Source organism: Choristoneura fumiferana, chromosome 4 (assembly GCF_025370935.1).
Source record: "Choristoneura fumiferana chromosome 4, NRCan_CFum_1, whole genome shotgun sequence".
Taxonomy (NCBI): domain Eukaryota; kingdom Metazoa; phylum Arthropoda; class Insecta; order Lepidoptera; family Tortricidae; genus Choristoneura; species Choristoneura fumiferana.
This window is the reverse complement of record NC_133475.1, coordinates 16,435,485-16,463,025: the sequence shown is the minus strand read 5'-3', so window position 1 is coordinate 16,463,025 and position 27,541 is coordinate 16,435,485. Positions and strand designations below refer to the sequence as shown.

Genomic DNA, 27,541 nt, shown 5'->3' with positions numbered 1-27,541 from the left:
TAAATTAGTTTTTTTTTCACAAAAGTTTTATAAAATCTATTTTTAAATTAGATCACATTGTAAAGAAGTGATCAATGCCAATTGAAAACAAATAGCAATCTAAAACCACGATCCAAATTTTAGCTTATACAACGTGTCTCCACCCTGTGTACAAAAACCAAAATCTCGAGCAGAGTTCCTTCTCAGGAATGTTCTAATTGTAAATTATTTGAATGCATGAATATAAAAAAAAATAAATGTATGTTCTAAAGTACAGTGTTGTTAATCGGTCATATCTCCACTACGACCGGATGGCCGAGTGGTTAGAGAACCTGACTACGAAGCTTAAGGTCCCGGGTTCGAATCCCGGCCGGGGCAGATATTTGTATGAATAATACGAATGTTTGTTCTCGGGTCTTGGATGTTTAATATGTATTTAAGTATGTATTTATCTATATAAGTATGTTTATCCGTTGCCTAGTGTCCATAGTACAAGCTTTGCTTAGTTTGGGACTAGGTCAATTGGTGTCAAGTGTCCCATGATATTTATTTATTATTTATTAATGCGGCGTTTAGTATGAGGCTTTGAACATTACTCTAATCAGGCCTAATCAATAGAGTAGAGACACATTGTTAAATTATTCAAATAAGGGGCTGTATCACCATCCATTGATTAGCGTTAACTGGCGGTTAGTTGTGATGCCGTCTCTATTTGTTTTGTTTGAATAGACGGAGACGGCATCACATTTAACCGTCGCTTAACGCTAATCAATGGATGGTGAAACAGCCCCTTAGTATACTCTTTATCATGCTAATAGTTATTAAGTATATGGCACGCAATGGAAGGGGCCTATGTCCAGCAGTGGACTGCTGTAGGCTGATGACGATGATGATGATGATGAGTTATTATAGCCAACACCATTGCAAGCCTACTGTGTTTCCCGTATCCTATGGCATTTTGTTCTTCAAGAGTTCGAGTTAAATATAGCTTTCTTTTATTTCGGAAGCCCCGTGTTTGTTCGGGGTGGATTTCATCCCTCTCCAGACAGTTGCTTTCTAATGACGAAACTTACCTTCAAGTAAAGCCCGCAGATTTCTTTTTTTATTATTGGCATGGGATTTTGCTGACAAATCGAGTACGATGAATACCAATTTCATCACTGACGCAGTTTCCTAAAGTATGCTCATACGCAAAATCTTTAAAAGTTGTGCGTAATTTTATTATTACGCACAACTTTATTACGCACAAATTTATTATATTTATGTTTGTTCCCTCAGAACTCCGTCATTTATGAACCGATCTGAAAATTTTTTTTTTGCGTTCGTCTTGGAATCTCTTCAATTAGGTGTCCCATAAGCACCAAATCAGGATCTGATGATTGGATTTTAAGGAAATCGAAGGAACTCTTCAAATAGTGAAGTGGAACTGATGATGAAGACCACAGTTGACCATCGGAGTTACTACTCAATAACAAGTATTTCACGGGTTGAATTTTAATTACTTTGACACACTTTGCTAAACAATTTATGCTCCTCATAATGCATAATGGTAAAACGGGTCGTGAAGCACCAGGACTCCTCAATAATGAACGTCTCTGAATCGGAAAAAGCAATCTTTCGTAAAAGGTGACGAGCAGTTGATATTAAACTATTGTATCGTAGATTATTTACACTAAAAAAATTATAACAAAACATTGAACCGACTACAAAAAACCATGAAAATAATTTTCTACCAGTCTGAAGTCGGTCGGTGCCTCAGCACGAGCCAGCAGGAGTGATTGAAGCCCAATATAAAGTGCGTAGGTAGGTAGATGACTATAGGTCCACTCCTGCTGGCTCGTGCTGAGGCACCGACCGACTTCAGACTGGTAGAAAATTATTTTCATGGATTTTGTAGTCGGTTAAATTTTTTGTTATATTTTTTTATCAAATATAATTACGAGTATGTCTACTACGTTTCCTTATGTACCTATGTACATTTCCGTTTCCTTATGTACATAGGTGTTTCAAAATTATTTCGGAATATTTGAGCAGGTTGTTGGATTAATTTGAATAAACACCCCTACTTTGTTCGTTTTTAATTTGTCACTGTTTAATTTTTCTATTGATCAGTGTTAAAAGTGTAAGCCCTAAAAGGGTGTGATTATACTTTGAACCGAAGCAACCCAATCTGCTGAAGTATTCTGTTTTTTTTTTAAATACTTTGCATACATCCTACTACTACTACTCTTTCACGCTAAAACCGGATAAATTTGGTGTGCAGATGTCACTGAAAATGAATTTTTGACGCAAAACAAAGTGCTGAATGGAAAAATACAGAGAATATTCGTAAAATGAATTTTAGAGACATAGGTTTTGACCTGTTTTAACCAGGTGCAGGAAAGGTGGGTGTCGTGTCGTATCAGATAGTCAAACAGCTGGCCAAAGAACGTGCGGAGTGGCGATTACTCCACCGACAAGAGCATAGCTCTTAAATTTAAGAAGAAGAATGATTTAACGACCGAAACATAAAATTGAGGAAGAGGTTGAAAATCAAAAAGGTTTGATCAGCCATGTTATACAGATAGCTGGATCTCTGTGCACATAAGGTACTTTCTTATCTCAGTATTTTGATGGGCGGGACTAAATTCTCCTTACACTTATTTCTGCACTCCTTAGTTACAATAATCTTAAATAATAAAGATTACACACTACGTATGTGGTTGTTAATCCTCTAACGCATTTTCATTGTAATAAAGTTAATTTTTTTAAAAACATTCTTAAAATCTTTAACAGTTATCTGAAGACACATGAAAATTTTCACGAGTGTTTTTAAGTAACGTAGGTATGAACCGACGATGTAGTTTTTGAAAGTGAAATCCCGTATTTTCAGTTCAACTTCCAGGAAATAAAGGATATCGCGAGCGACGCTTAAAAATACAAATACCTCTGTGCCTTGAACTCAACAATGGTAAACCGAAGTCCTTAATATTTCGTTGCGAATCCGTACCTATACGAGTATTAATAAATTTCCAAGGATTTATTCACCTTCAAATGTTTTTGCATCAGAAAGTTTCGCGATTTGACCTACTTCAAAATTTAAGTCGCTTATTTTTTTTTATTCGACTGGATGGTAAACAAGCAAGTGGATCTCCTGATGGTAAGAGATCACCACCGCCCATAAATATCTGCAACACCAGAGGTATTGCAGACGCGTTGCCAACCTAGAGGCCTAAGATGCGATACCTCACATGCCAGGAATTTCACCGGCTGTCTTACTCTCCACGCCGAAACACAACAGTGCAAGCAGTGGCTGCTTCACGGCAGGATTAGCAAGCAAGATGGTGGTAGCAATCCGGGTGGACCTTGCACAAGGTCCTACCACCTGTAATGATGATTCTTTTGTTTGTCCCCAGGAATGGCGCCTGCCCCGTGGTTCCTGGCATTAGCTGCGCTTGCTCTTTGTTCGCTGGTGCTCTCTGCGCCCGCGCCGCAGCAAACAGGTAAGTTGTAACCGTCAGAGCGTTTTCAGACTATGCGATATCCGATACGATATCGGGGCAAGTAAAATGTATGAAATATGCACCTGTCTTCCACATTGACCGGCCATATCGGATATCGGAGCCGACACCGCTATGTAGGCGGCACCATCGGACGCCCGTGGTCTGTCGGACGATCATGCTTGTATGTGTGCTATATGTGTATCTAAATTGTCTTTGTGTGCGCAGAGCCCAATGCGTGGCAAATGGGAGGGGAGGGGGGGAAGTGTAAGGGTTGGCAATTAAACTGTTTTTTAGAACATGTCCAGCTTTTTGGGTTGTCGGGTTGTAAAAGTGCCCTGATAAGGACATATACATTTGGTGTTAAAAAAATCCTGTACTATAGTTTAACCCACATTAAGGTTACTGATTACTAATACGATACAGGTGTTGTGGTTGAATGGTGAAAGGACGGTCTGCTCTCTCCCCTAGAGATTCATAAAAGCTGCCTAAATAACCCAATCTTCAAACTTTTCTTATCAGCTATACATAATAAATAAGTATAACCCTTTAGCTATCGGCTGATGACGTGATGACGTCTTTGGTATTATTCATTGACACTCAAATCGCTCGTTTCCGATATTTTTTAGCACAAACTTCAAAATCAATAAACTTCATTACGTTCATCAACTTATAAAAATCAATAAAGCTTTTCAGTTGCTTTAGAAAAACACTACAACTCTCATTAATTGTTAGTATGCGTGGGAAGAGTCCGGCACTGTCTGAGCTCTCCCTTCCCAGTCGTTCGTAATAGAGTTTTCCCCGACTACACACCCCCATGTTGTAAAGCAGCTCATATAAAATTTAAAAACGAAAATCAAGTAGTGTCTTTGGCCTTTAAGGCGTCTTAATCGCAAAATAGTATATCTGTTGCAATTAGACTCTTACGAGAAAATGTGCCATCCACTTTTAAGAAGTAGATCCTTTTACAAAATGCACAAAAGACTTCACGAGTTACGCATAGTAATTTTCGGCTTATTAAAATCTTATACTTTTCCCCCTAGAATGCGCTCAAAGCGTTTTCTCCCGTCCTTTGTTGCTTAGACAGCTGAGGAGTATAATTTCTTGCTTATGACTGCGATTTCTCAACGCTAAACCTGGTCGTCTTAAGTAAAAGTAAAATAATCTTTATTGCCAAAAAACCTTAATGCGAACGTAGCTTCCAGTGACCTCCTGCATCGTCACCAATCCTGGCGCACAACGATTTCATTAGTATCTTTCACACTGTTAAAAATAAGTTTTTGGTAAAAATTTCATTCTTAATACAAGTTTTTTTGCTGCCTGTACTTTTTGTTGACTGTACTTGCATTGTCACCCAAACTACACTTGCATACCAAATTTCAAGTTGATGCCATTAACCGTTGAAGAGTTTCCGTCCTGCGGAGACGATCCTTGCAGGAGTACCAGAATCTCACTACCAGGTTATTGTATTGTCATGCAATTTACATAAGTATGCTTAATTTCAAGACAATCCGACTACTAAAAGTGGGTCAAATTTAACTTGCAAGATTTGACCCGCACATGACACAAATGGAAATGTTTAAACCATTAATAATTATTAGCTAAAAAAAGAAGAAAAAGTCACCATGACACTATATTGTGACAATTAAAATACTCTTAAATTATAATAATAATATAAATAACTTTTCAATGAGCTGCGATCCTCTCATGAGTCATCCCGTGTCCATGCATGACAAAATGACAGAATTACATTTCAGTAGTAAGAATCATACAAAATATGTGTAAAATAAACGACTTAAAACGTTAAGAGAAACGTTAGGACTCCGAAATTTTTCACACACGGCACAAATCCAAACACAATTTCAATAAAGGCGAGTCAACATTCTGGTAAGCGTCTTCCATCATCATCCTTCATACCATTTTACAAGTTATCGGAACTTACGAAATAATTACACTTGATACAGAAAACAAGACTTTGGAAGTAACTATTATTTATTTTGCGATAGAAAATAGATAACTTATCATGGAAAATGTTACCCAACACCGCCATGGAGTATCAAAATATTTAGTGACCCACATGAGGTTTGATGATAAATGTACCTAATGCTCACAGTCAATCCGACCGATTGACTTTAAATTTGTTATACATATGTAAATTAGATGGCAATGTAAGTATAGTCAACAAAAAGTACAGTCAGCATAAAAAGCTTGTACTAAAAATATTTTTTTTACAGAAAATTATCACCCATCATTTTTTTTAGCCTTTGCCAGTCACACAACATGAAACTTAATTTTTGCTGACAGATTTGTCCCTTTTGATTGAATGTTTTCAATTTATTAAAGAATACGTACAAAATAAATAAAAAAATAAATCCTATTGTCAAATTAAACAAACTACCTTCCTATTTATGAGATATAAGGCAAACACGTCGTCGAGAGACGTCACTAGCATGGACCCTAAAACGCAGGCCGCATTACCCCTTTGTACGGCTATCCCAATTCTTTGCACGAGATAACCGCTAGCTTTAGAGTCCCCCGAGGCCAGAACTAACCTCCTAGATAAGCCTTTTAACACTTTTTTTGTGTCGGTTGACTACGGCCCCATCGTTTCAAAAGCAAGCGCCGCAAATTCATGGTAAATAGTCAGTCTGCGACAATATTTGCGACGGTTGCTTACCTGAGCCTGCTCGGCAGCTGCTCCAGCTCTGAGCGCGATGCCCTGGAAGTGGGATGCGGCAAAAGTATAAAAACAGGTCACGTCCCAAACTAAAGACCGCCCCAACGTCCACGGAACCAAAGTGACACCATCAGGCCTCTTTTCATCGTCCCTCAACAAACCACATGGTTCCAGGGTAGCTGGAATCGATGCAGTGGTGAGGGCCCGACCGATGAGGTGGTTAAGGATACTGTGGTGAAATAGGCGAACTGCACTCCTGACGCAAGACAACCCGTGGCGGCCCAGGTGGTCAACTGCATTCCCACACTGACATCGGTGGGGCTCCCATGCTCTGACCCCAGACGCAAGCAAACGGCTAGGCTCCAAAATTGTCCCTTAATTTAAGGAGGGTAACGCCCGAAGCCAGTGACCGGACTCCTTCTCGGTGACAGCAAGAAGTCTTGCTCTATCTGGAGCATCCGTGGACTGATGGATAAGATTGTCCTGAATTCGTTTCAGTATTGACATGTCCCACAAGCGCTGGACTTAGAAGTTTTCTTTAGCAGGAAGGTGAATAAATTCATGCTTGTTGGGTAGATTTCTAGAACACTACGTAAGCTATGAATGGAGTTACTTTTTCGAAGCACAAATTCTCATATTTAGGTATTTCTCGCGGTACCTTCCAATACTTTAGCTTCCTGATGGACTCTATAATTTTTTATAGTATACATAGGTATGTACACACAGCACATTAACTCAATTCCAGCCTTGATGATATCACTTCCCTCTCTAGTGGGACTTCCCTTGTCACATCACATTATTTGGCCTTGTGTAAGATTTATCCGTGTTACGTTTCGTAATGGACATTGAAAGAGTATCTTCCTAGTTACTTTTTCCTTTCTGTCACCTGTCTGCTTTTGACATTGAGGATTTTTGTTTTAAAAATGTACCCCTCTCACGAAAGAGAAGGTTATTTGCCATTTGAATGAAATTGCGTAATGCAATAAATTCTTTGTTATGTAATACTGGGATTTTGAAATATAACGGAAGTTTTACTGCATTGTACAATAAAGAAATGATACACATTGTTATAGTTATTTATTCGAACATAGTCATAGTCATGGACAAGGGTTCATCATACATAACAATGGAACTAAAGTTAAGTAGGTATATATTTTCCATCATATCTTCAAACTTTAGGGGTAGTTAGTGAAGGCTCCAATAATCACACTATTATGTTTTAGTAAAAAAAATGACTTATTATTTTCCTTATAAAATAAATTAGCGCGCAATTTATCACTACGTGATACTACATTAAGAGTCCCCTGTACGCTCGCGTCCCCCATACAAACGTAGTTTCGTTCTAATTTACAAGCAGCACTACTGATCAAAACGCAACTTTGCAACTATAATGGGAGCAGCCATTACGATGCTTATAAATTAGGTTTGGTTAAAATAAAATGTAACGAAAAAAAAACAAATTTCCATATCTCATACAAAACTTAAAATTAATGTGATTTTATTTTGTTACATTTACTAATTATAAACCTCATAATAGCTGATCCCATTATAGTCGCAAAGTTTTATTTTGTTTTAGTGTTTTGTTTGTAAATTAGAACGAAACTACTTTTGTATAAAAACTCTTTTGTTGACGTGACAGCTGTCACAGAACGCTTGTCTTTCGTCTTTGCTCTCGTATCAAATTATTGTACGCATACATTGCTGCACGAAAAAAATAATTAATTATTCTCTGGTAGTTAATTCTAAATTAATAATTTGTTTTAATATCGGTTGGCATCACTTAAATCTAGGACTGGTTACAGTTTGAGGCTATATCAACAATACACGCTGTATAGTGAATACTTATGTTTATTATTTCCCACGGGAAAAGTCGCATCTCAATCGGAATACGAAGGTACCCGATATCTTACGGTATCTTACCTCTATATGCAATGTGTATGTTAAATATATGTAAATTATTATTTAAATGTTTTTTTTTTAATCTAGCGGGAAAAGAGAGAAAAGTAAAGAGTAGGTTCGTGTTTTGAAGTTATATGTAGAAAATCATTGCTTTTTTACATTTAATCAGAGTTATTATAGAGGTAAGATAAGATAAGATAATCCTTTATTATCCACCATCATTTATTATCCTTTATAATCACCCGCGAACATAAAAACTCTACATTATTTTTTACCGTTACCGAATCCTACTAAATATTATGTGTGTATGTTTGTTACTCCTTCAAGTTAAACGGGTCGGCGGAATTGAATTAAATGTGATATTTAAATAAATAAATATCATGGGACACTTTACACCAATTGACGTTTAGACGTCTAGAATAACATATAGGCTACTTTTTCCCCAATATTCTAAATTTTTGCACGGCTGTTTAAAATGCAAAGTCAATGAGACCCACTATCTATGTTTTGGAAATTACCGTGGATTTTAGTAAAACTACGGAATTCCAATTTATCTGTCAGATCTAATGGATGACGCGTGCGAAGCCATGGGTAAATTCTAGTACATAAATAAGTAGACTGTGTTAGAAACCTAAGAAACTGAAATTTAAGGTGACTCTTCAGCCCACCTTTAATTACGCGTATCTAATCAAAAACAAGCAAGGCATCAATTAATTATAGTCCGAATCACTTTCACGTCTCATTTACTCTCGTAATTTTTTTGCGAGGTCATTGAACTTAAGGTCGTTGCCCTTAATGGTGAACCTGTAACCCTTTGAATGTTGTCAAAGAGATCTTCCACCTTCGGTGACGCGAAAAGTAAGCTGATAAATGCGATAAGTGGCAGGCAATTTTAGGATCGTTGAGTCGTGGAAATGGGTGAGACTATGTTATTGAAGGTAAATCTATATATAAAAATTGTTCTGTCCGTCTGTCTGTTTTTTCGTCTGTCAGTCGGTCCGTCCGTCCATCTGTCAAGATAATTTTTGCCATAAAGGCGTGGAGGTATTAAGCTAAACTGGAGCAGTGAAAAATAAAACTTCTCGATCAATGCAATCAATAGATACAGTCATTAAAAAGATGATTCCGTACAAATGAGGGTTTTCACAGAGGCGAAATATCGCTAGATGGCGTTAGTATCGTGAGGTCCATTTGGCGTTTGACGTTTGCTTGCGATTGGCTCATTTAGTTTTTTAACCAATCACGAGCAAACGTCAAACGTCAAACGGACCTCACGATACTAACGCCATCTAGCGATATTTTGCCTCTTTGAAAACCCTCATTTCCGGAAAAAACCTATCTGGGTTCTGGGGTAATTCGTATAAATAGTATGAAGGTAGCACTTAAAGCACAATCAATAAAAAAAAGTCTCTACAGTTTTTTTTTTCAGTTTATTTACTACTCGTAACTGGTAGGTAATACTGGTAGTTACATACCTAAGTCGTGCTAAAATGAACGGGCCGGATACCGGGCATGTCAAAATAGTACGTACAGTCATAAATTTCCCTTAGAATTGTGGCTATCCCAAGATCCCAACACGGATTGCACGTCGCAACATTCCCAGCCGCAGACTCCTGGGCTATTCGTGTAAAGTGCCATTCCATGTAGCACAAGAGCATAGTAAAAGAGCTTAATGTTTTTACAAAGCGTGTGCGAAGATTTAATTTCACCGTAAATCAACAAGAAAATTTCCCAGTATTCAGCAACTCGAACCTCGACTCAACGCTTCGTGAAAGAGCTCTCGGTGATTCTAGGGTGATAATGGGTTGGAAACTGGAATTGGGTTTAGTTGAAGTGTTTTTTTAACCCCCGACGCAACGTTTATACGTTTTCAACTTCGTGGATTCGCTATTATGAAAGTTTTTCAAAAACTGAGTCGACGAAAAAATCCATTTACTTATTTGATCGAGAACTGGTTGAGAAATGCGATTAGTAAAGGAAAACAGTCGGACGTAGTCGTAGTAAAGTCGTAGTAGTCGGATAAACGAAAGCATTTTTGCTGAATCTGAAATGGAGATGCTTCGCTCGCGTTTCGCGGTCGTTCGGTTAACAAAAATACCCTTTCTTACATTTTATGAACTGTTCGCGTTGTACTCGGAAACGTAAAATAATAATTCATATTTGAAACTAGCCTTTACTCACAACTTTGTCCGCATTACGCGATAACTTTACATTTTCCGGATTTAAATTTCGGTTAATCAGTGACTAGATAATAACAAATCAGCAAACAAACAAAGCACTCAAAGTTTACCGACCTCTAATATTGTTCATTAGTATTTAGTACTCTTATATTACTTTAGATAACAGTTCGGAAAGTAATAGTAACAAATCAGAATCAAATACGTCACCCTTACATTATTTCGCAATAGGATAGAGTATCCAATTACTGTACTTATGCTATTAATTACAGAAGCCGTGACATCGTGCTGAATAGTTGATAAGGGTGCGAATAGAGAACAGATGTTCGTTAGCACAGATGCGTTAAACCAAATACAATGATTTTTTTTTGCTGACATCACATCGAGCAGCAATGATTAAAACCAATGTAGGTAGTCTCACTTCGTTTTGATGTGCTCCCATTTTTCATTTTTATGTTCAAAATCCGCATCCGAATGAAATGTAATCGACGGGAGTTTCGTTTAATCGTTACAAATCAGGTTAAAACCAGATTTATTCGGTCATGAGGTAATTATGTTTTTAAGCCTTGGACAAAAACATTTTTGCTCAAATTTACTCCAGCACCTGCACACATATACAAATAGTCGTATACTCCTCTGTACACAAAAACATTAAATGTTGGAAAATAAAGCATAGTTATGAAGTATACTCAGTGGCACAAAATTTGGCCCACTCTCCATGCAAAATTACCTATTATTGCATACATTTGAGGGCAGATTTTTTGACGCTCAGTAATTATATTACACACACTTTACCCTACTTTATTAATAATCTTGTCAATATTTAACACAATAATAACAGCTGATGCTTTATACTAATCAAATTGAACTTTTTTATAGTCCATATCCCTGTCTTATCCCTCTATTGAGTCTCATCCTTTTTTCTTGACTTTTGGATCGTTGCATCTTGGGCCACTCTTTTCAGTTCTACGTTCAGGTAATCAGATTACTTTTAATCGGATTATAAAAATGTAATATATGTTGCTCGTTAGCAAAATGGTTGAGGACTTTTATAGGACACACACGTGAATAAATAGGCAGCCGTTACTTGAACAAATGCTTGGGGTTAGATGGAATAAGTCGGGTTTCGGATAACACATCCATTATTTTAATAGATCTCCAGGTGAGAAGCTGTTTGGCTGGATTCATTATTAATGTGGGATATATGTTGTGTGAGGTAATGTTAATCATAGTGGTATTATTTAAAAGTGTAATTAAAGATAACCACAAAAAATTTAGATAGCATGAAAAAATATAAAACTTAGTTTTGAAAGAGCATTTCTAGAAAATATTTAATCGTCATTTCGTTGACTTCAGTAGGAAACTTCTGCATGCTTGATGAAGGTTGCATTTTGTGCATTTAGTTAAATTTTGAGCCGTTTTTCTCTGTAATAGTTAATTTTATTTCAAAGAAAAACAAATTTACCTACTGGAGCGCCGAACCATGTTTTGCCGTATTTGGCAGTCCTGCTTCAAATATTTTCATTATCATTAAATATACTGTTTTATTTTTCATACCAAAGCAGCTTGTGAACCAGTTTTTAAAGTCAAAGTCAAAGTCAAAATATCATTATTCAATTTAGTCAAAATATCTTTATTCAATATATATTATATATCATTTATAACAGCCAGTGTGGGAGCACCATTAAATGAAATCGGTCTATCCGTTTGAGAGCTATGATGCCGGAAACAGTCAAACTTTGGCGTCAAACTTATAACACCCCTCAATTTGGGTCGGGCTTTAAAAATATCGAATGCTTCATCAAACTCGTAGGCGTTAATAATATAGTCTCCCGCGTGGTTTTTACCGCACCAACCGTTAAGTAACTTGATGTACAACTTTCGCCTTTAATACAAGAACATAAAGAACAAAGTTAAGTTGGTATCGGACCCGGACGTAGAACAGCTACGAGGCGTAGGCGGGCGTAGTAGACAACTGATTTGGTAATGCAATTTGTTTCCATATTTTACTTGTTATCTGATAAAAAATAAAGCATTTAAATAGAGGTTGTTTTAAGTAAGTAAATCACAGGTAGATTACCTCTGTAACTGGGCCACCGTTATGATGACACTTGGATGTCAGAAATAATTAATTCTCTCCAGGAACGTAATCCGAACCAATCTTATCCGTAATCGAGATGACTGATGATGGACACTGAAATGAGGTCGCTTTGGAGGAAAACAGGAGGATTTAAAACAGGGAAATTCTTGCGTTATTGTTTTCAGAGTACAGTCAAGTGCAAAGATATCGACACGGCTAAAGTTGCAAGAATATGTATATGTTGGCGGCCGATAGTAAAATCCGCCAGTACACGAAATTCCCAGGCATATCGTGAAATGGCGCCATTTCATGATATGCCTAAAAGTTGGCCAGGCATATCACATCGTTGAAAAACAATATGGCAGATCTATTAGAGCAACGCATTCGTCGATATTCCTATCTACAATGGGCGCATCGTAATATGCCGAAAAAAAGAAAAAAAATGGTACGACGAGCGAAGCGAGGAGTTGTTAGTTGAATTGTGACCACAACGCACGAGCCGAGCGAGCGAAGCGAGCGTGCCTCGGCAACGGCCGGCGAAGTGCCAGCACCGATATGGCGGCGTTTCATGATATACCTAGGAATTTCATGATCTGCCTAAACTGGCCAAATCATGAAATGGCGGCGTTTCATGATATGCCTAGGAATTTAATGATCTGCCTAAACGTCACTAGGTAAATCTTTAAACGGTGAGTTTTTAACGGTATAGCGGATGTCCCTTAGCCAGTTCATGAAATTCAGATCACGATATGCCTAGGAATTTCGTGATCTGGCGAATTTTACGATCAACCGCCGACATATACACGACCTTAATGTTAAGTGCATAATACAGTCGTGTATACATATTTTTGTAACTTTGGCCGTGTCGATATATTTGCACTTGACTGTACAGACTGTACACGGATATTACACGGTTACGCTTAAACATATTTAGGATCATCGTATTTAACTTTGGGATATACAAGGTATAAAAGACATAACTAAAAAACAACCTGGAAGTAGTTTGTTCAGAACCGAGAGGAAGATTGATTACACTATACTTTAAACCAGGTTGCGTTTTTTTAATGACTCTTACCCAGGCCTGTGTGCCCAGTCTAAAAGTTTACAAATGTCTAACTCAATAAAATTTAAATGTCTTAGCGAGGTTGCATATTATTTAGGTACTTAATTTAATACTGGCGTTTTTCCTGTCAGTTTTGAATTTTGATTTTCTTCAAAAAACGACGAAGCGCTACTGGCAAGCAAAAATTACGAGGACTTATTTTAAAAATTTAGTAAAATTGAGCAAGATTTTTTTAAATAATTGAGGTACGTAAGTATAGCATTAAATTAACGCACAATAGTAAAAGACGGTGTGAAGTTTTTTTTAAATTTACTTAGTTAATATTTAAGGTTTTAAACTTTCGTGATTTTCACTCATAGTCAAAATACCACAAACAGTTAATAATAAACGGTTAAGTTAATTGAAAATACAAACTGAAATATAGATGCACAGAAAAACCAGAAAAATAAGACTATTTACTGGGAATCGAACCCAGGTCTTCGGTATTCCGTACCGCGTGCTATACACCACTGATGGTCAATAATTTCAATTTAGGTTTTACGGGATGACCGTAAAACTAAAATTTTGGAATTGAAATAAAAAATATTCCAAAACACCAATCTTAGGATCTTTGATAATAGCGTAGCTGATTCCATAGAATTTATAACTAAACCAAAACACCATTGGTTAGGTAATTCCAAAACGCGATTCTAGTAAAAAAGTACCTACTTTAGTGCCTAGGGAGTAAAAGTAATAATTTTTTTAATTTACTTCGAGTGACTTAGATGAACTCAAACAGCCAGTACTTGCTTAGTTTTTGGCATAAAATAAGATTGTGTGTGGACCATTTTCATGACGAAAATGTTACGTTCTTAGTCTACGTGGTCTTAGTTTGCTTTTTCCGCATAGAAGGTGGCGCCATTCTATTTATTCCAGTTTGTGTATAGACCATTTCGCCGATGCGATTTTGTTACTTATGCGAAAACTTTGCAATTGTTGTAGAGCGTAAAGATTAACATAAATTGATTATTCTCACGATGTCGTCAAGTGATAGTAAAAATTATGATGTCGAGCAAAGAGCAAAAGACATAATTGATAATCTTTTGCCGCCGAAATCTAGAAAGATTTATTTAAAAACGTATGAAAGTTTTATGGACTGGAGGAATAAAAAACGCATTAATTCATTCACAGAAATGACAATTTTTTTCGCGCAATCGAAGTGAAAAATAGTTTCCACCTACAGACTAAAAGTCAATATAAAACCTCGGATAAATAGACACCCAAGCTGAAGCTCCGGGGTACCACCTCGGGTATATATTAGTCCCTCGATAAAAATATACTATTATTTTACCCCTGGATATCCAATTAAGATTCAATTAACGGAAAAATGCTGTTAGTGCGAATGTTAGTGTTAGTAGCTAGTTGATTGTTTTGGCAAGTGACGTTATAACTGGTACCTATTTATCATACAAAATCTACGGGAAAATTGAGCTCATAAAAAGTTTGTCAGTAGCTGGTATCATCATCACTATTTATCAAAATTCCAGAACTTCAATTCTGATTCACTTAACGCAATCACTGCCACCGACGCATATATGCGTTTTCGGAACTTCACCCAGTGCCGCTGTCATAATTATTCATACATCTTGAATGCACATGTGCGTGCGTGCGTCGGTGGCACCTGGAAGTCAGGTGTCAGTAAATGCGTTAAGCGCCATGACAGCTGTGCAACGAGCGAAGGCTGGTTAAAACATAAAAAAAAACTGTTTATTAAGAGAAGTTTCCCTGCCGGCCGCGCAGCCGCGTTATTTATTCGTTTGGGATATTGCTGTCTTTATCGCTCGTGACATAAGCGCTCGCAGCCGTCCCCCCCCCCATGCCTTCCGCAACGACGTCCGTAATTTATATCGAGATAGCTGTAGGCTTTTCAAGATTTGGGTGGTTGAATTTTGGGTTTCGTTATCCTCATATTATACGAAAAGTATAGCACAGAAATCAATGATATTTTACAATCAAGATTCCATTATAGTTTTTTCGATTTTTGTAAAAATGCTTTATTAGTCTGTAATTCTCGTGCCAAGTTGTCATTTTTTTTTTCGACTTTTGAGCTCCTGTAATTCTGATATTACACATTTATATGAAAATCTGAAAAACCACAGGCATAGATAATTACGTCTAGTCCATACTTACCAAATTTCATCTATTTTGTTGCCTAGTTTTCAAATGAGACCGGGACTACGTTTGTATGGAGAATGGAACGAAGAGACGTCTCTTAAGTGTAAACCAGAATAGCATTACGAGTTCCATAATTACTAAGTTAATAATTTTAATTATTTAAGATTTTATAACAAACTAGTTTTGCATAGGTATTTAACTAAATGTTAACAAAACAACGTAAATTGGTGTCTTAAATGTTGAAATTACAGATGGGTACTACTCCCTGAAGTCCTCTCCTTCTGAAAAGAGCTCTAGTAGTGGACGATTATTGGCTGTACAATAAAATTATTTTACAATGCACGTGCTCGGAAAGTGCCTCTTGACGTGGGTCAACTATCCATAGAATTAGTGATTCCTGCACGCATCCACAAGTGTGCCGTAAAGTTGTATGGATTTTACTAACCGCACTTGTGCGGTAAAGTAACTTTTAAATTGCCAAATTATGTCCAAACTATTGTTAAAAAATAAGTCTAAAGAGTCGTTATAGTTAGGCTTTGAACAAATAAAAAACGTTTGATACAACAACTGAATATTACTGATAAGATAATACAGATTAATCGCGACAGAAAAGAGAACGTTAATTATTTTTTTAATGTAAATCGTATTTTAATTCCGTCTAAAGTTATGAAAAAAAAGGAAATTATTCTTAGTCCAATTCGGACCGTGCGACGTCAAGCGCGCGCACTCGAAAGTTAACCAATGAGCTTCCAGTGCGCGCGCACGACGTAGCACGAACCAATCATGGTTACCCGTTCGCGCCTGTCATGAAACCCCGCCAAAGTAATGTCCATAAGTTCAGTCCGGTGAATTAATTTTTGATGAGTAAATAAAATGAAGAGTTTAAATGATGAATTTATATCTGACTTTACGCCGCCTTACGTCCTTCACGAAGTATATTGTCAGTGACAACTCAACGCTGAACAAAATACGTGAACTATAATACATAACTAAGATAATAAACATCTTAATTGATAGAATAATCTACTTCTAGGATATTATAACACTACCGTATGTCTTATTATTTATTTGCTTTTATCTATTAGAATTAGTGAACCAATTTTGATTAATTTACAGTTCCAAAGCTAAAAATCTCAGATTTACGGTAACTTTTTGTTAACAGCTGGTAGATTAGATACATATACATATACTTGATGATAATTAACTATTACACGGATTTATTCACGGTTGCACTGATATTTAGCATTATAGGAGCGTGCAGGAGATAAGGACTAGCCAATATAAGTGTGGAAAATGTCAAGCAAAAAGGGCTAATAATTAATCATAAAAAATCACGAAACTAAAACAAAGTCTCCTTTACCTATCATTAGTAGCTGCAGCTGTTCTAATCTTCTGAGTCAATGATCGTTATGAAAGATGGTTTAATAAAGTGTATACGTTAACGATTTTGGTTTGGCGTGCATATCGGTATGTATATCTACTGCCTGCTACTGTAGTAAAAGGAGTATGGCAAATAAATGATGTAGTCACTGCCTCGATTTTTTTCCTCGCTTAATGCATTGTAAAACGTTGTATGATATACGTGTCAAAAGTAGGAAATTCCCAACTCGTGCCGGCTCAAAACACTCGCTTCGCTCGTGTTTCAAGTTCTCCGCCACTCGTTGGGAATTGCCTACTTTCCGCACTTGTATCATAAATAACTATTATAGATGTTGACGATAATTTATGAAAAAGTTCAAAACGTTCCAAAACACGACACTGAAGCCACGTGGCACAGTGCGATGGTATTGCCCTCCAACAAAGGGTCAGCAATTTATGGCAAAACAAAGAAATGTAATTACGTATTTCCCTTAACGTTTTCCTTCCTTTTGTATGTTCTTTTGTTGAAATGGCTTTCTCTGGCGCACGTTTACAGCTTTTAGAACTCATTCATAAATATGCTGATATCAAGTCAACGGACCGTTACAATCCCACGAGGTTTTAATTAGCGGAATTGTATTTGTTATTATTGGTGCGTGCGTGGCTTTTGCAAGGTTACAATTTTATGTATAGATAGCACGGAAACATTATACGAACATTGTAATTTATTATTATACTAGCTGTTGCCCGTTGCCCGCGAATTAGAATCTCTGCGTAGAATTCGGTTATCGCTATCCCGTGGGAACTACCTATGCAAACTATGCATGTTTAGACGTGACGAAGTAACGTACAAACAAACAGACATGCAAACTAACGCATTTATAATATTAGTGGGAAGTGCATGGTTTCTCTGCAGTTAGGGGTGTACTTATGTAAATATGGTTGTGAACGATCTATTTCCATTCCATTACTGTTGATCCTGCTCACGTCTCCCGAATCCCCCATTATTTGTTGTAAATTTATCTGTTTTATTATTATTGTGTTACATTATCACGGTGATGTAAATAATTTAAAGTAACTTCTTCCCTCTTTTATCAGAATAAGTGAAGTGTTAATTAATGAGATTAACGCACGGCACGATGGCGAGTCGTCCGTTCGTAGATAACACACTTTGATCTCGATACGGACTAGACGGCCTGTTGCTACCTCCGGAGGAGGGTCTCGGGTGTTGTCATTAGAGGTATATTGTTTAAGTAGGGACAGTTGACTGTACTTTGTAAGTTTATGTACATCCCTTAATTCCCGACTCGTCCAAGAAACTTGGTTTGTCTTTAAGCGAGTTACGCTGTCGTGTATAGAATAATAATTGTTGGTGCAACGAAATGATTAAATAACTAGCTTCTATTTGCGTTTCAGTGTGAGAGCGTCCCATGGGAATTCCACACGTTCTCGCAATAAAATATAGCTTTAGTTCATCTTAGCATCCTCCTTCCTCTCAAAATGTATAGGCTTGGGCCGTAGTTCCTACACGGACACAGTGCGTGTTGAGACTTTCACACACACATATTTATTTTATGTAAAAATCTTTGGGTCTCATTTTCGCAGCGGGCATACAGCGATCTACGCGTCCAATATCGCGTTCAGGGTGCAGTTGGGGTTGCCGTGGCGGTCTAGCGGAGTATGTTCGCGGAGGTACAAACAGGTGGTTTTGCGGCCATCATGAGGAAACGATGTCCATCCGCGATGGAACGCCTCCACCGCAGCGCCAACGGCATCCTGCGCGTGATCTTGGAGCTGTGGGACTCTCCACTCCAGCGGAGATGGAAACAACTCCATACTCACCTATGACCAACTTCTTTTACTAATGTACCATACTAACACTCTCCTTCTTCTTCCAAGCCATTTTCCACCATTTTGGTGTAGGCCTCCTTCAGCTTTCTCCAGTTCTCTCTGTTCTGTGCTACCTGCACCCGCTGGTTGACCCGGCTATTCTCTTGGCTAGCTCATAGGATATTGTTACTAACCCAATATGGTTTTTTTTATCTGAATTAAATAAAATTGAATTTAATTGAATTTCTTCTCAGTTTCAGGTTTGTTAACGATGACTTCCTTCACCGAGCTCTTTTAAATTTTTAAATGTAATTTTGAACATAAATTTCGAAAAACTAAGAAGGGCGTGCCCGGGGTCGATATCGCGACACTCTGCTCATAGGTCAACTCACTAGGCTACCACGATTTTAACTTAAGTTTGCTACTAATATAGCTTTATGTAGCTGAAATCTGCCATTGCAAAATCTTTCATTTATTTATTTGACTTTAATTTAATTTTAATTTTATATTAATTTTATTTATTTGACTTCTAATTAATTGTTTTTATGGACTAACGTCTGGAATAAAATATATCATTCATTCATTCATTCATTGCATTTACAATTAAGAAGTTCAATAATTGTTAAGTTTATCCATTAGAAGGACATAATAGTTTCATACAATTTCACTTCAATATTTTGAATACTGTACACTCATAAAATTATACTAAGTAGTTAGCAAGACTTGGTTGACAAGATCTACAAATTTAATTACATCGGCTTTGTCAGGTTTTTGTACAGTCAAGGGCATAAATATAATGTACGTTACCAAGACTTCAAAAATATCTATACACCTTTATGCCACTAACCATAAAGTCCAGGTATACATATATTTGACGCTATGGCTGTATAGATATTTATGCCCTTGACTGTACTTAGGTATATATGGCATTCATATAATGGCATTACATTGTTACAAATCTACTTTAAGCACGCGTAATATTTAGTTAGATTCGTTAGGTTCTCCTGAAAGTCTTCAACTTGTTCGACTGAAGCTTTCTTTTTTATTGGTTCGCAGGAATTTAATACAATATCAAATTCGTTCTGCGTCGGCTGAATATTTCAACGAAGTAATGCAATTATCGTAATATGTAGCTGAATAAATACGGTCTAGATAACGTAGCGGTAGGTACTCGTTACTTTGTCAAAATATTCTTTCCCTGGCTCCCATAATTCATTGTGAATTGAGAAACCTTTTTTTCAATTTCTGTTACGTGTATGGAGTGCCCCCCCTATAAATATTTATTTTTGTAATTTAACTACAAAACTAAATAGCGGCTTTGACAAGACGTCTGTACTCCAAATTTCATTGATATACATCTTGTAGTTTTCGAGTAAAATGCCTGTGACATACGGACGGATGGACAGACAGACAGACAGACGGACTTGACAAAACTGTAAAGGTTCCGTTTTTGCCATTTTAGCTCCGAAACCCTAAAAACGACTCCCTTGGGAGTTATCACGTCTCGTTTCCTATAAAAACAATGACGCAATTTTCTTAGTAGCCAGTTAATTCTTACGTAAGAATTGAAAGGTACATTTTGAAAGAGGATCCTACTGATTGTTACGCAATCGGATCTGTTCACGTTATTAAACTAAGGACCTGTTGCGCCACTTTCAACACAACCACTTTCTACAACCATATATATAGTAAACTGAGACAGTCAGTGGCGTAGCTAGGGGGGGGGGGGTGCCCAGGTGTCATCCATTTAGGGGTGAGACCCGGCCGTGAACATCAGTAGTGCATAAAAAAAAACCTAAAACTGTGACAGATTGCATAACCGTTCACTAATAAAATAATACATGTGACAATAGGGATGACGACTGGGTTAAAAATATATCATTCTATTTAGTCCGACAGATTATGGTAAAATATGGAACACGAATTTTTTACTTTATCAAATTATTTAAAATCCACAAAGGATAGCTCATCAAACTTCCGGAGTGGGGGCTTGTGACGTCACTATTAGGTAAAAATCGCACCATATAGTGATTTCACTCGCTTCCTACGCACTAAATCCCCGTAATTTTTTGTTTGTAAAACAAAAAAAAATACGTGTACAATATTTTTTAATTATTTAACTCACGGACTAAATAGTTTTTTTAGTCGTCTAGCCTAATAAGTACGTATTTATAAAATAGTCCCTACTTGCATAGTAAGTTTGCCTGGAAGAGATCGCTCTTAAGCGATAAGGCCACCTATTGCTTACCTTGTCATTTTTTCTCTGTGTATCTGTGTTTTGTATCGCTTACTATTTCTGGTGAACAATAAAGAGTCTTTGTATTGTATTGTAAGTTTTTTTTAATCGAGTTTTGGGGTGACACGTGACACCTACAATATCCGCCCTGGGTGCCACCCATGCTAGCTACGCCACTAGCGAGAGTATTCATATATTATGTTTGTCTAACATAACATCAGAAATAGAGGAGAGGAAAAGAATAGGACAAACTGTTCATAATTTATTATATCTCTACTTCATCTAATATTGATCCCCCGAATGATGACTTTCGAGTGAAAAGGTCTCTTCGAATATTTTGCCATTCCTATCGGTCGTGTGCTTTACGAATCCATAGTTCTTCTCGGATACTTTGTTAAACCAGTCTGATTACCGTTGGGGAAGAAAAGTCCTCGAGTGGCGACCACGAACCGGAAGACGAAGCGTTGGCAGGCCTCCCACCAGGTGGACTGACGATATCGTGAGAGTTGCGGGAAACCGGTGGATGCAAGTGGGGAGTTGTCGCTCATTGTCGCGTTCTAAGGGGGAGGCCTTTGTTCAGCAGTGGACGTCTTCCGGCTGATGATAATGATAACTTGGTTAAAGTCGTCAGACCATAACATTGGTTTGTCTTTATACATTTCATGCCCTACTCTACTTACTGCAATCTTCCGCCAGACCCCCTTTTAAATGTGGCCAGTTGCTACAAAAACTTCGATTCCTGTTTGACAGCTGATAATTTTACCTACCAGCCGGTTCACCGCAGACTGTGTTAGCAAAGAGTATAAGTACCTATATAGAAAGGTGTTACTTAGTTAGACATAGATTACGTTTTACTAAGGTTACCGACATAGCCCGAAGAATTGCGAAACTAAAGTGGCAGTGGGCGGGGCACATTGCTCGCAGGACTGATGGCCGATGGGGTCAGAAGGTTCTCGAATGGCGTCCGCGGACAGGGAGACGAGCTGTCGGTAGGCCTCCAATAAGATGGAGCGACGACTTGGTTAAGATCGCGGGATCGCGGTGGATGCGGAAAGCACAAGACCGGTCTGAGTGGAGAGCCTTGGGGGAGGCCTATGTCCAGCAGTGGACGTCTTTCGGCTGACATGATGATGATGATGATGACGTTTTTCGAGTGACAATTATCAAAGATTATTTATTATACTGCGTGTCAATGATAGCGGAGCGGAAATACTCTATTGTACAGTCACCTGCATTCAACAGTCTGATAGATCAAAGTGTGCATAAATATCTGATACGACTTTCTAGGGCCGGTAGGACGTGTCAGATATTTTTGCATGCTTCGATATGGCAGATATTCATGTAGGTGACTGTACTGACTGATGAAGCACTGCAAGGTTGTCCAAATTTTGGCATGATTCAATAGGTATACTCCATACTTTCTAGCATGTACATGCAGTGATGTTTCCTGTATCGGAATTTTTGTACATTACTTAAAGATACATTGTCGTGTTATTCATCGAATAACGATAATTAATTAGCGAATTGAACACAATATTGCCCGTAATTAATAAGGTAGTACCTACATGTTTTAAAACGTCAAGCTGGAAGAGCAAATTGCATAGTTTAGAGTAGGTACACTGTGTGATTGAATGTTTTATATGATTTTTTCCTTTATATAATAAATAATACTCATGCTTTTATACTTTATTATTTGTTCATGAGCTATGTATAACTGTTTGTATTCCAAATAAAATAAGTAAAATAAAATAAGCACAATACGCGAATATGTCCCGCGGTGTCATTATAAGTATTTCCCGGGAAAAAGTAGTCAGTGAAAGTTTTTTTTACTACTTAGGTAGGTACTTAGAATAGAGTATAAATATTTTATTCGCACTTCGCAAATTACATACAACACAAAATAAAAACAAGTATTAAGTAAGTATTAAGCAGGTATTTGCGAAATCGCGAAGTGGTCTCATTTCACTTCAGTTTATTCATAAAATTACACGAACAAGCGACGTTTACGTATTAATGCTCGAAAAATCCTTTTCACCAATAAATAATCTACCCAAATTACCTAGAAAAATTTAAGAACCCCCAGATAAAAGTTCAATGTCTCAAACACGGCTGAACCGATTTCAACGAAACACAACAAACAAACAGAAGAAAACTCGCTGTCTCCTAAATCGGTCCACCCGTTTGAGAGACACAGACACGATGTCACAGACAGACATTGGCGACAACTTACAACATCCCTCTTTTGGCGTCGGGGGTTAAAAATAAACGTCATTTAAATGTAAATACAGTGTAATACATTCAAAGCTTATGGCAGTGCTTGCGTCACACAATAATATGTGTGATAATAAGACACCCTTACGCTAAATAAACATTTAGAGTAATAATGTATGACTTTTCCTAGACTTTGCGTATATGTAATACTCCGTCTAGACGACGCCAGCCGAAGTCTGAGGGAATGACTAATTCATATTTATTTAAACTAATTATAGAAAAAACCAGCCAAATAGATAGTAAATCTTAAATTGAATAAAGATATTTTGACTTTGACTTTTAAAACAACAATATGTTAAAATAAGGTAGCAAGATTGTTTTCGTAACAGGCTAAGTGAGATTTGTCAACGACATGTTGAAAATAGCCTGAATGGCTTCGAGAAAAGTATATGGTACGGCCGTACCTTTGTTTTTGTTTTGCTCGACTTGGCTAGCATATTGCTAGATAAGTCACAATGAGAGAGACAGTAAGTGACACAGATGGGTGACAATGATAAACGAGACTTATTTTTCAACACAAACATAAACCGTAAACCAAGAATTATTTTCCTAGTTGAGATTTATTTGTAGACTAGCTGTTGCCCGCGACTCCGACCGCGTAGTGTCCGTTTATCGCTATCCCGCGGGAACTATGTAATCTTCTGGGATAAAAACTATCCTATGTCTTTTCTCGGGACTCAAACTATCTGTATACCGAAGTTCATCTAAATCGGGTCAGCGGTTTAGACGAAATTGAGTAACAAACATCTTAACCTCTAAACACCTAAACATCTTCAGAAACTTTCACATTTATAATATTAGTAGGATTTGTCGATAAATCTTGACATGAGATTAGAGCTGTCAGGTTTGCGGTATAAATTGTAGTGTTCCGTGTTTAACACACGCGTATTTTGAAAATGGCTCTTTGTGAAATTAGTAGTCGCACCTGTCAACGTGGTAAAATAGGGCCCTGGGCGTGTAGGTACCTACGACACGCTCTTGGTCGGGTTTTTTTTATTTCATTTAACGCATCCAATACCACCGACGCACGTATGCGTTATCGGAACTTCGCCCAGTGCCGCTGTCATACATTTTGAACGCACATGTGAGTCGGTGGCATCTGTGGAAGTCAGGTGGCAGTGAATGCATTATTTTTTTTGTCAAAGCGGCAATCCTCTATACAGTTGTCTGTCCTTGCTTGGTGGCTGACAGACAGACCGACGGACAGTGTAGCGAGCGATGCTAATATTACTTAATAATATTTATTTTAATTTAATTTATTTTAATACGGTTTGGTTTTGTGCCCTTCAATACAGAATTTATAATATCAGTAATTACTAATATTATAACACACACACAAACATCACGACTGTATTCTCAAATGGGGTAGGCAGAGCACACGAAACCTTACCGCTTCGGAGAGACTTTTAGCAATTTTAGGTTTTCAGTTTGACAAAAACGGTACTATATTGATAGGTTGCTAGCCTATCGCCTACGGTATACCTTAACCTATATCCTCAGTCTCCTCTTAGGACATCCACGGAAGAAATAGAGAGATGTATTCTAACCCGACACCACACACTAAATAATATTATTAAATCTAGATTATTATGGATTTCTGTACCGTATGCCTAATAGAAACTTGTAACGATTATCATTATCATCATCATCATTCCAGTCTATATACGTCCCACTACCGGGCGTAGGCCTCCTCTCAGAATGAAAGGGTTTGGTCCTCAGTTCCCACACGGACCTATTGTAACGATTATGCTGAACAAAATTTCTTTAACTTTGGTCCCAACCTCACATCCATTCGTTACGTTTAACCACAATAACATTTTATTATGCATTCTCCTGAAAGCATTCCCAGTGTAACACTGGGTATGCCAACATTATCCCCCGCCACTTCCACAAATGGAAGGTTAAGGTAGCTTTGTCCAAACGTTCTGCTCTAGATGTTACGGATCGTTAAATATGTATATCCGGATACGGATACACACCAAAATTGTATTAGGTAAATACTAAGCGCGAAGTGCGAAATATTAGCATGTGAATTTATGAATGGCTTTGGCGTGAACCATGAGGCCTGGCAGTTGGATTGGAATTGGGATTTTTTTACTAATGTCCAAGTTCTGCTCTACATGTTACGGATCGTTAAATGTATATCCGGATACGGTACACACCAAAATACGATTTATGTGAGTTGCAGTTGGATTGGAATTTGGATTTTTACTTACTAATTTCCGCAATATTAAATCGTGTCACATCAACATCAACATGTAGAGCTAAACTCGATTTTAGACGTGAATTATCCGTTTTGTTGTTATCATTTAAAATATTGCGTCGTGGTTTTCATTTATGTTGCATAAAGAACATCTGTGGAGAATATAGTCTCTACTCTAGACTAAAAGGTTGAGCTCATTTGCCTTGTTAGAAAGTTCTTAGGGTATATTTTAACGTATTATCTTTTAGTTCAGTTTACCATTTACGAGTAAGCGTGTTTATTAGTTGTTTACCTAATAATATTATTATTTTCATATCTTCACAGGTCAGGACTACTAACTAACTAGTACGCATGTGAAATCTTAAAATTTCAACCGCTAAGTGTGGCGACAATAACAGACTAATGTACCTTACCTACAAGGTACTGTCTACAAAATGAAGAATGTATAGAAAATCGAAATTTAGTAAAATTTAATAAAATCCCGTAATTTCTATTTATTTGCTAGACCTAAGCGAAGCTGAGGGTAAAGGACAGTTCTTTATAATCTATCTTAAGGTAGTCTAAAGAATAAGGGAAACGGATACTTTTCTCTCCCGGATATATTATCTGCAGATATGAATGTACGCATATACGGCACATCACTGGCTCTACTCTCCGAATAATGTTTTATGCGGTGCTCGCTTATCTTTGGGTCAAGGGCAGAGTTAGACACGTTGTGATACGTACGTCACATGTCACAGATGTGTTGTGATATATTGAGCTCATGCTTGGAAGAATAACACAATAAGCATTGTTTTGGCGGAATTGGGTTAGAACTGGGTACTATCGAGTATGGAGTATTTGTATATTCAGCTCATAAAAATGAACTCTTAACTTATGTATCACTATAACAACACCCTTAACGACTTCTCACGCTTAACGAAACGAGTAATTACCTCGACGTTTCGGCCACATTGCAGTGGCTGTGGTCACGAGTAGACTCACACTTACTAGTGTGATAAGTGATAAGTCCCAAGTGTTGAAAAGTTATTAGAAAAAAAATCACACTGACGAAAGTTTTAAATATTAAATTCTTTGCTTGTTAGATAGCGCGGTTAAAAAATTCATGATAAATGCCAAGTTTCGTGTTAATACTACAAAAGAAAGTGCGAGAAAATCAAGTTCGACTAGTAGTTCGACGAAAAAAATAATTGTAGGGAGCATCCAGTCCGCAATTTTTATTAAGTTTAGTCGAACAAATTAAATCATGACCCAGGATGAAACCTTTTAATAATCAATTTCACTATGATTTCCTTGACAAAAGTATAAGATGTCAACATGACATTAACAGCACAAAGGTTCCACCCTGGGTCATGATTCAATTTAGACGGAGAGCGGACTGCAAATATTTTTTTACTTATCTCAGTGAACAGAAATTACCTAACAAAATGTTTCGTGTGCCTAGTTTGAAGTAGAAATAGAACGCTTCGTAGCGTTTGCCGCTTGTCTAGTCAAACTGGCCTTCATCGTCGTCCCAGCCTATATACGTCCCACTGCTGGGCACAGGCCTCCTCTCAGAACAAGAGGGCTTGGCCATATCACGCACAGTGCGGATTGGAACTTCACACGCACCATTGAATTGCTTCGTAGTTTGTGCACCTACCTTCACCGCAGCTCGTGGTAAATTGGCCTTATCTTCCTTTAATTGCGACCTTCCCAACTCCCACTATCAGTAAACACACGCCAATCCAACTTATCCCATCGCTATAGACCTACACATCACCGACTCCTTCGCACAATGACCACCGGGTAAGTACCATCTTTGCCCTGACCCACTTTGATCCTGTGACGATTTCGATAAACGTTGAAATCCCGGTACACTTAAGTCCTCAAGGTTTAGTTTGAACGTAAACATAAACGTATCATGTATACTAAGTATATTACTATTTTGGAAGGTTTGTTTGCTCTTTCTTCGTATACAAGAGCAATATAACATATATTTCTACTTATAATAAGTTATTGTTGACGCAGTCCTTGCACGGTAATAAAGCGGTAATTACACTGCGTCGTTCACCTAATGCGGTCGCCGAATTTGTTTCAAACTACTTCGGCGAAAGATTGTCGCCTTTACATTAGTCTGTCCGTCTACTGCGAC

At 37.5% G+C, this 27,541-nt stretch overlaps 1 protein-coding gene across 1 annotated transcript in view; it reads left to right on the top strand.

The window, feature by feature from the left end:
* The window catches only part of LOC141427557 (uncharacterized), a 115,992-nt gene that overhangs the window by 28,107 nt on the left and 60,344 nt on the right, over nt 1-27,541 (top strand). The window contains exon 2 of the mRNA XM_074087113.1: nt 3,375-3,461. Within this exon, the coding sequence (XP_073943214.1) occupies nt 3,377-3,461 (85 nt within the window). The 5' untranslated portion in view covers nt 3,375-3,376. The remainder of the gene's footprint in view (nt 1-3,374; nt 3,462-27,541) is intronic.